The sequence below is a fragment of the Dendroctonus ponderosae genome, unplaced genomic scaffold, assembly GCF_020466585.1.
Source record: "Dendroctonus ponderosae isolate FM_Combo_2020 unplaced genomic scaffold, Dpon_F_20191213v2 Dpon_F_20191213_7, whole genome shotgun sequence".
NCBI classification, from domain to species: Eukaryota; Metazoa; Arthropoda; class Insecta; order Coleoptera; family Curculionidae; genus Dendroctonus; species Dendroctonus ponderosae.
The window spans coordinates 2401866-2412510 of record NW_026018916.1 but is presented as its reverse complement, the minus strand read 5'-3'; the positions used below and the strand labels follow the sequence as shown (position 1 = coordinate 2412510).

The following is a 10645-nucleotide window of genomic DNA, read 5'->3' as shown; positions in this document are numbered from 1 at the left end:
ATTCGAATAAAAAAGCACTTTTGATTGATCATCCTGGGGACAATTATTCTCCTAATTAATCACTGTGCAACGGTTCGTTAACCTTGTCCATGCCCTATTAAGCCCCATAGTTGGATTTGCTTGGCGGCAAACATCCGAGATGTAGCAATTATAGGAAAATGGCGTCAAAAGGCATTAAAACAATATTTGTTTTCTGTGTGAAAGCCTCGCCGCCTTATATTGTTCGCTTAGGAAAACAACAAATTACCGAGATTGCTGTTAAACAAGACGCATATGCAATTGCATGTAAAGTTTCGGCTTAACGATCGGTGTTCTCAATTCGCACCAATGGAAAGCTTTGAAGAATGTCACCGGCACGTTAATTGGAATCTCAAATATGATTTACATATGAATAGATTGCCACTAATCAATAACAAGTTAATAACATGGCACACACACTCGCGCGTTTTGCCTACTTAACTTGATAATATTCAGTCTGATAAAACGGTGCATCTGGAAATCTTCTTTGAAGAGTTTGAACGCTCACTGAAATTACGGATTTGGCTGCATAGTAGGCCTTAGTTCCATAAAGCGCACAGCAGCCGACGGGCCTATAACGCAACAACGTTTGGTGGTGCGCACACTTTCAGTGTACATTCGCTCCGTTTTACTACCATTTATTTTGGATTTTGAATTAAATTCACCTCCTTCTGGCACTTCAAGCTCGATAACCATCAATCACTAAGCAGTAAATATTTGAATGTTTTATGGGCGACTGCAATTAAGCAGGGCAAGATTGGAAAAGATTTTAATTAAATTCGGAAACTTTAGCGTCGCGGCACGTTCACACAAGAATAGCCGTTCAGATGTGTCTATTTCGTTCGAAACGAAGAGGTGCTTAACCTTCCCATTTCGATATCTAAATTTAAAGGTTTTGGGTGCAACAGCCTATAAAGTCTTTCCGAGTGTTCGATGCGGATAAATATGGCCCTTGATACGACTTTGCAGGGTTCGCTCGCTCTTATCTGGACGCTTTTAGGCAATCAATCCACTCGTTTATGCATGCAAACAGCGGTGGTTTTTAGGACGACTGATGTTTGCTAGTTTTGGACAGCTGAATAATTAATATGATAGTGTTTTAATTAAATTAGTGTTTTCGTATTTTTAGCCGACCCAGTACTCTCTCTCACCTGTTTCGAAAAGTCTCAGGTGTATACCGAGTTACTCACGGGTTGGCACATGTTCAATGCCAGAAATAATGTGCCCAGTCACCCACAAGTAAAATTAAATTGAACACAAATAAGTGAAAATTTCACCTATTTAAATCCCCCTTTAAGTGTCGATTATTCGCTGCCTTTGTGCTGGTCCCAATTTGTCTGCGATCTGTTGTTTTTACGCAAAAAAGTGAATATTGTTCAATCCACTCTGATAAAGATGGCCTAGAATCTTTGGGCAATTGTCTTCAATGTTTGCTTGTGTTTTTTGAAGCCACTCAAGCCATTTAGAACCTAATGAAGGACGTGCAACGTTTACGCAATGGACAATTGCTTTGACATTTGGCTGTAATCAATTTCGAAAAAAAAACTAACAGGAAAACGCAACAACATACAATTTAGCGATTACTCGAGAAGCGGTACATCGTGTTTAAGTTATCTGCAAAGGCTCGGTACCTCAAGTGCCTGGAACTTGCTACTTAAAAGCTCGAGTACCGGCCATGTGTTGAGTGTTTGGTAAATAAGGAAAAACCCTACTAGTGATTTGTAAAATTAAATGTGAATTTCGATCAAGTTTCGATTAATTCTCGCGGCTTCAGCATTTGTGCAACTGATTGGTGTTTAACATGTCGGAATTAATGAAGCTTCCACAAGATGCTGAGCGATTGTAAACGAGCCTCGCCTTCAATCCAAAACAAAAAGATCGATTACACCTAATAAAAAATGCATTGTGTTCAGTTGGCATCATTAGAAAACCCGATCAGTAATTAATTGAAAATCGTTTAGTTAAAGCAAAACATTCAGTTCAGTATTTGCTGTTGTTGGAAGAGTTTTGGAAGGCGCGCCTTTAGAGAATGGACTTTTTTTGAACATTTGCTTGGATCTTTATTTGTATGTTACTCGTATTTGAAGTCTCTGCTCGGGGCGTTTTTCCTCGTCCAAGTGATTCATGCTGTATTAATAACTAACCACCAACTACCAAAACTCCTTCATCGTCGATTTTCAACGGCAAATTTACCATTTGATACGCTTTTTGCTGTTGGTGACTTGAACTTGTAGGTGATTTATTGCGTGTGGGTGGGATTCAAAGAATTCCGGTCATGTGATATTTGTATTCTTCATCCTTTCGTCATGGGCATTGTATCAACGTCTCGCCCATAGTTAACAAATCGTCTTGAGGCTCGTCGCTCATCTTTGAAACAGTCGAACATCCATCACCAATACCTGTCGCAATTGAATAGGTGGCTTTGACGATAAGATTCAGGAAATATTTACGTCCTTTTTGAAACAGTTTAATCGGAAAACTGGTGAGTTTTTCGAGGTCTTGGGCAGTCCAGAACTATAATTTTGAAGTGCCAAGAAGAATTTCTTCTTGACGTTTCGCAAGCTCGTGTGACGAGCATCTTCAGGTTTGCTCGATGTAACGCAAAATCCCAACTCATTTTAGAGTTTTTTAAGTTTCGCAATTTTCTTCTTGCATGGGGCGCTCGCTGGTTCCTTTTCCCCCTCTCTATTACATTAATTACATTTATAAACAATTTTATCCTTACTGGTACAATCGTTTTTAGCAAATCCTGCCATTCCTTGTCTTAAAAGGGCAATTCGCACTTAAATTCTTCCCGGCCGGCTTGGCATATAGGCCTATTGACGGAAATCGCCTATGCCTGCATGTGGCGATTTAGGCCTACTACACTGCAAATCGACGGTTATATGCGAGTAGCTGATTTTTAAAATGTAGTGCTGCAAAGATGGATGTTTTAGTATCGTCAAGAAACAGTTTTTGTGTTAATTTTTTGGGCATGACCGCGATTGTATTATCGTAATTTAGCGTAGATTTTGAGATTTTCCAAGAATATTAACGCGCTGAGAAAAACGTGTCTTTATTTTTGCTTCTTAACGGGAAACGTAATAGAGCACCAGTAAACCGTGTGGTACTTATTGACATTCTATTTAATTGGATGACATCAGCGAACATGCATTATCCATCAACGCGGCAGAATAAAAAACTTTATTAAACGGCTGTAAAACTCGACACCCAGAGCGTTTTACGACATAGTTTGTCATTTTAGTACATTTTCTGTATTTATAGTTGTACACGTCGGGGTATTTTCGGCAAAATAACGGGAAAACGACGGTCTTGTGATGCATTTGCGAACGCACTTGCAGCGAGTGGAACTGGGTTAACAACAGAGCTGCGAAAATAAGACGATAAGATCACCAATTCCGTCATTTCCTCGTTTCTTTCCCAGATTGCATCTAAGTCGAACCATTGTTCAATTGTCTAGCTAGACCAGCTTGATTGCTTTATTATGGAACAAAGTCGGGTTTTTATGGGAGCAAATCCGATGGACTATTCGATTTTTTTGCTGTTATGGGGGAATTTGTTGCATAGATTCCCTACATACGTTCCATGTCGCCCTGGTGCCTGCCCAGCTAATTACAGTGTCATGTTTTTATTTATTGCGAAATTACGTATACGGCAGTCTGGCGTAAGTCGCGTTTCTCTTCTTTACATTGCAGCGGTTTTCAACCAAAGTGTTTCTCATAGCGCCTATTGAAGCGATTTAGTGCCTCGGCTACTGGGAGTGAGTAAATGTTGTTTTGCCACCATGGCCGTAAAATGATTCTTTGCTGAATATTTTCAAATGCAAATTTGCCATAAAAATAGGATGTTGACCCACCGAGCCATTGGCCACTGTTCGTTTAATCTCTCAAATATTAATGTTTTCGAAATATAAATTCAGAGGTGAAGCATTTTAGTTCTTGTGCTTTTCCGAGCCAAATGCAGTACTTCAAAGTAGTTTCAAAATCGCTGTCTATGTTGCCATTATCCTGTGGAAAAATACAGCAACTCTCTGAACCATTGAAAAAGCAACTGCATTTTCCCGTAAATGTTTGCAAAATCGAGCTGATTATCAATCAAGCGCTTACAACACATGCAAATATCCAATCAATGCGGCTTCCTGAACGTCGGGCCGTTCTTCGGGCACACAAATAAGCAACGTGTGTTATGTGCTCTGTTACGAAACCGCAGGCACTTTATCTACGATAACAAAATAACAATTTAGCGGAAGTGGCAGGCAATGTGCGTAAAACGGGGCAAAAAGCAGAAAACTGCATTTGCCTACTTTCCATTCCTCAGGCATCTGATCAGGTATAGGATCGTTCACGCTAGATACGGAGATATCTGAATATTTTGACGAGTTTTCCCTTTTTTCGCTCACTGGCTTTCCTTTTCTCGCCCTGAATTTTTTTATATCTTTTGTATATTTTTTGAAAACTAAAAAAACATTCGTCTGTAGGAATTAGGTTCTAACGTTTTTCTAACAAGGAAAATATCAATCAAGCTGATTTGCCATTCAGGAACGCAACTGGCAACGGTTTTCTCACTCGCACCCATAGGGGTCTATGCGGGATCCACTATAGCATGCGCGTTGCTACGTTCCAACTTGCTAGCTTTACCGCTCAAAATAAATCAGTCTTGTGCGAGACTAAGTTTGGAAAATTATTTTGTAATGTATTGTAATTTATATCGACCTGTTTACCGCTTATTTACTGTAAATTCAATCAACTTTTGCCGGCAATTTCCGTTGTAATCAGCCGTTTAGGCTACTAGTAAAATGTTCGGAATAGGAGGCCCCTAAAAACGCAGGCAAATATTCAAATTTTCGATAATTGCTCCCAGCTGGTTTTGGTCAAAGCGATAGAAACCACGAGCTTTCAAGTTCCAGATTGAAATGTTTTCAACAGTTTCTTATTTCGCTTAATTAAAAACCATTTTAATCGTCAAACGCACATCTGTTCGAACACCCTGTAAAGCGATAACTGTTCCTGTCCAATGACCTCACAATCAAATCTTAATCGCGAAACCACATGAGAGGATATTTGAAAATGTGTTTTTTGTCAAACGTGCGCCTGCAGCGCGAAACCCTCGCGCCATCCTGCTCTGGGGCACAAAAAAGCCGCAGACCGAGTGAAAAGAGACACAGCGCTTTATTTATGTTCGCAGCGAGACGACTTCCTTCTGGTAGCTTAATCAGCAGTCGGTACAAGTGCTTCTAATTGTTTATTGCTGGATTGTCTATCGGAATTACTTGAACAGAAGGGCCAGAGCTGAACACTTGGTAATCTGAAAAACAGACTGTTCACTGCTAATGTGTTCAGTAGTGTTGTTCAACTCAAGCCAGATTTACTCTTTTGCTCTATGGAATTTTCAATTTAATTCACAAGCAATTAATCCAGTTTAGTTTAAACACTGTAGTTAGTTGCGTAGATGCGCCAGTCTTATCGCCCACCGTAAATCATTTTTATTGTGTAAAACTGCGGTTTGAAGATCTGATACGCTCCACATAAGATATTCATGTTAGCTGGCAATTATTTAGATTGTGGTTGATTTAAAGTTCATTCTTTACCTTCACATTTGGCCCATTCTCTTGCCTCGATTCGCAAAGAAAACTGGACGTTTATCGAAATCCCCCAAGCCTACCAAGAAAAGTTATGCGGTACCAAGACATACCATTTTTCTCGCGATCAACAGTTCGACCTAATGACCTCGTTTGGCCCATCTGCTCTTGTTCAGCCCCAAATCGGTGCAATCGATCGTCATTGCGATCTGATTGGTTCGATCCGCGGATGGCCTGGGACAAAAAGTCGCCCGACAAGTGCGAAAAAGTCGCTCGGCCTCAAATCTGGCTAATATAAGGGCCGTTGGACGTCCAGATGGTCGATCTCGAACACCCACTTCCTCGTGCAATTGTGACGAGATACCGTAGTGTGACTCGTCGATCGAATCAGCGTTGCCAGAAGTTTGCTTTTTATTGTCAAGCTCTAAATGCATCTGTTTCAAAATTTTGCCAGAGTTTCAACTGTTCAGCACCACCTTTTACAATCGGTTTACTCATGCATCGCCAATGGGTCATGTTAATAAACTCGCCAGGCATTTAAACATATTAAGTACACAGGTATTCAGGCATACCTTGCCGCATTATCTCACCATCAACAACAACAAAAAGGATTTGCATTCAATGCTTGCGACATGGTCCGTCCATATCCTTAGTAGGTTTCTTTAGCTGGTATAACAAGGCCTGCATATGGAACCTAAATGGTTATGCAATAGCAGGTTTTTCGTTATCAATTGCCAGAATTATACACATAGAAACTTTCGAGATTTTAATGCTTCTGCACTAATATAAACTGGTGAGTTTAGGAGAGTTTTGCTATCAAAATGATTATCTCCAAACCGAAGAAAGCTAAAAAGACGCTCTTTTGGCGCTCAATAGAACAAATGCTGTTGCATAATTAAAACGAGTTGCCATTTGTTGCCAGGAGTTTTTGAAGAACCAGCCAATTTTGATAAGAGCGACAGAGCAATACTTTGCGTGCAAAATTCGCATCGCGGCCTTCATTAGGGAATTTTCGCTTTTTTTTTCGTCTACTCGATGTAAATTTTGAAATCTAAATATTTGGTGTTTTAACTAATGCGCAGGACCTTTTCTATTAGCAGCTTTTTATCCGGCAAACGTAGGTTTTTGCCTTCTAAACCGTCGTTAGTGAAAAATATTTAACAGTCAGCCACTAAGAGATCAAACTCAGTGGGGTTTAATGCGGTAAAAAATGTTCGAACTGTTTTTTGCTCTCGAGTGGATTAGTACCAGTAAAAAAACACTCAGATGCTTTTCTGTTGTCAGTCAACCTTCATCTAATCCTATTATGCTATCGAAATCGATAAGAAAATCCGAACGCTTCTCAACAGTTCGTCGGTCTACTTAATACTACTTTAACTTAATCGGTTTTACAAAGTAATTAATTGCGATTTCTATTGATTTGGTGTTTCAGATAATCTGTATAGATTGTAGTCGGTAATTCCTGCCTATTAACAGTTTGTTTTTTCTTGTATTTATTAATTCAATACTCAAATTCTAATTGGTTTTTGCATTTCTCTTTCCACAGTGTTAACGAAAAGGGAATTGAGATCTTTGATTTTGGTTGAGCCCAGTTGCTGCACTAAAACTGGTGCCTTTTCGAGTTTTATTTTAAGGTTTTAATGGAAAAATCTGGGTGGAAAAAGTTGGCATTGCAGTTTTTCTACGTGTTTTCTTCTCAACAATTTGGATTTTCGTTAATTAATTATTTAAACTCATTTTCACTGCGATTACGGTACATGTTATCAAACAGTTATTGGCTGGTTTGGTTATTCAATCACTTTGGGAGGTTTATTTTCAATTGAATTTTGTCGAATTCTTCATTTTTTTGGACATTCCTCAGTACTTATTAAGTGATTACTTATTTTCACCACGATTGCAGCACATTTTCAAAATCATTTGTTGGCGTATAACCGGCGATTTGCCGTGTAGTAGGCCGTAATTTCCACGGGCAGGCATAGGCGGTTTGTGTCAACGCGCCTATATGCGGACTCGGCCGGGAAGTATTTAATTGAACACACTGAAGTGGCGCGCATCTTCAGAAGACGTGAGCCGCTCGCGTTTACAAATTGCCAGGGAGAAAATCTTTGGAAAAAACCCATTAGTTTTGAGCAATATTCTTCTGATGAAACGTTACTTATATGTTTTTTTTATTTACAGAAATAGCCAAAGTCAGAGCCAGTTTATTTCAAATAAATGGCGTGAAGAAGGAGCCATTGATTCTGCCGGAGCCCGATGGGCAAATCACAACCCTCACAGAGAAAGTCTACGTTCCAGTTAAGGAACATCCAGACGTAAGTTCTCAACGCATTTCCAATGTTCGTAAGCAATTAGTTACAAGGTGATGCATCCGAATAGGTGCTGGCAGGATGCATGCAGTAGTCGTTTTAACGACAGTTTCTATTTTGCATGAAAGCATACATCTAGTTGAAAGAATACCCCATAAATAAATCCGTTAAGGTCAGGCTATTTGTTATAAATGAGCGCGTTTTTGCCTGCAACGGCGGATAGTCAACAAAAGCAAGTTTACTGCTGGATTTTATGTCCAACCTTGCCACCTGAGAATGCTCGATTAATTATGTATTCTGATGTACATTGCGTTCAATGGAGAGGAATGTCGAAATTGCCATCAAACCAGCTGGGAAATTAATATATTTAAATCAAATTTGCGCCCTCAAGTTGTTTTGAATTAATTCTTCCAAATCGTCGCTCTAACTGATTAAAAGCAATGAGGAATGTATTGAAAGATAAATAATAGTAGTTTTCGATACAAGGGCGAAAAATGTCGTTTCCGTCAGGAGTTCGAAAAACAAATTTTCGCCCTCGTATCGAACACTATTTTTTATTCGAATGAAAGATTACACGAATAATAAAATGCATCGATTTCAAATTTAAAATTTTGTGGCAATGTCATTTTTTGAAATGTCATGTTTTGAAGTTTGTAATTAAGTTTAAGTACTTTTTCAACTTGAAACACCTGTGGTCTTGGGATGGTGTATGCATGTTGCATACTCTGCATGACATTTGCGCTTCTTAAAAAGATCGTGTTTTACGTGTGGCAACATCGCAAAAGTAGATAAGTAGGCCATTAAAACGATTATGAGACTGAACTTGTAACAAAGGTATAATTTGAAAATTGTAAGTAAACTTGAAAATAGGATCAATAGTTGTTGATAAACCTACGTAATTCCTTAAAAAAGCATTTCGGTTATTTTCAAATAAAAATACTAAAAAATATATAATGACWGTGGCAAGTTCAAAGTGTCACATTTACTTTGTCGCACACTGTGCGGCAAAGTCCGTGAGTAAAAGTAAAACAAATGAACGCTAAAGAAAAGTGCTTCTTTTTGATCATCGCCTCTGTTCGCAAAACGGCACTTTTTGATTCATTCGAATAAAAAATTGTTTTTTTTTCAGTTCAACTTCGTGGGAAGGATCCTGGGGCCTCGAGGCATGACCGCCAAACAATTAGAACAAGAAACGGGCTGTAAAATCATGGTCCGGGGGAAGGGCAGCATGAGGGATAAAAAGAAGGTGTGTACCCACTTAGTTCTCTAGATTTAGGACGTTCAATCGGAATGTAATTCTTTTGTTCGCATCCGCTGCTCAATTTCAGGCCTAATCGATTGTTTTCGAGTCGAATTGCAATTTTGGTTAAAACCGTCGCCCAGCGGCTTCAAGAGTGGAAATCGGACTAATATTTTTCTTAACTGGATCGGTCTAATTAGTATGACATCTTACGCACTAGGCTGATTGAAACCACAGAGAAAACCATCGAAATAGCCCAGACTCAGACGGATATTAGCGTTTGGACTTCCGATTTGTTTATTTTTTCTGGAAAATAGATTCCTGGCTCGGTGCCAATGTTGGGGGAGATGCAACATAACTCTGAAAAGATTCAGGAACGCGAACAGTTGCTGGCTCCTCTTCGATGGATTATCGGACTGAAATGAAAGAATATTCGAATGGGCGACGCTGATCTTCTGGCTAGAAGATGTGGTGATTTATTGTCTCCTACCTGGGTTGGCAGTTGGAAAATATTCCGGCTCCGCACCTATGGATGTAAATTTAGAAACCGGGAAGAGGCTGCAGCCTATTAAATTTTCCACATTGACATCGCGGGGACATTTTTATTGAGGAAATGTTTGTCGCCTTTGTATATACAATCTCGCTATTAAAGTTAAGTTTAGCCGGACTCTCCACGGTATTAATAAGCGGAATTAATGATAGGATGGTCGAAAATTGAGCAGTTGCTGCCATAAAGCGAATTCGAAGACGAAATTAGTGATTAATGTTTTCCCGTAGGAGGATCAGAATAGGGGCAAACCGAACTGGGAGCATCTTTCCGACGAGCTTCACGTTCTTCTCACGGTGGACGACACTGAAAACAGGGCGCAAATCAAACTAGCTCGAGCTGTAGAAGAAGTCAAAAAACTACTAGTGCCTGTAAGTAACATCCAGACATGTTTCCGAAATCAACCAATAGTTTTGGCCTGTTCAAACAAGCGCTATGCAGTAAAATTTACGAGCTCGTTCCTAATTTTAGCAACAATGCGGCCATAAAAGCAGAGTTATTTAAACATTCAATGTTTTACGAGAGTCTACAGGGTGATTCAAAATTGGCGTCATTCATTTTAAGGGGTGATAGAGGCTCCGAAAATGTCGAAAATTTCTAGAAGATATTAACAGTTGAAGATCGAATTTCAACTTTGTTATTAAGCATTATTTTGAAATTGTTCCATGTTTAATTGGTACCATATTGGAATACTTAAGCATTCAAAAAGAAAAATTACGATCTTTGCTGCAAATTACGAAAATTTTAGATATCAAAAAAGTTTCCTTCTACTATTTTTTGATGAAAAGGCACAGCGGCAGTGATCAGTGATGTTTTTTGTCATTAACAGGTAGTTACAGGTGGATAGAGTCCTTTTTTACAAACTTCTTTTTGGGTATTTCGCCTCAAAAATGTTTGTCTTTAAAAAGGACAGAATTTCCTCACGTCTTTTATTACAGATTGATAAATAGTGCTCC

At 39.1% G+C, this 10645-nt stretch overlaps 1 protein-coding gene across 9 annotated transcripts in view; it reads left to right on the top strand.

The window, feature by feature from the left end:
* LOC109539221 (protein held out wings) overlaps positions 1–10645 on the top strand; it is a 36955-nt gene that overhangs the window by 11614 nt on the left and 14696 nt on the right. For 8 of the 9 annotated variants that reach the window (XM_019906849.2, XM_019906848.2, XM_019906847.2 and 5 more), the window contains exons 2-4: positions 7775–7908; positions 9032–9148; positions 9920–10060. In XM_019906849.2, coding sequence (XP_019762408.1) covers positions 7775–7908; positions 9032–9148; positions 9920–10060 — 392 coding nt within the window. The remainder of the gene's footprint in view (positions 1–7774; positions 7909–9031; positions 9149–9919; positions 10061–10645) is intronic. The other variant, XM_019906844.2, reaches the window with a different exon arrangement.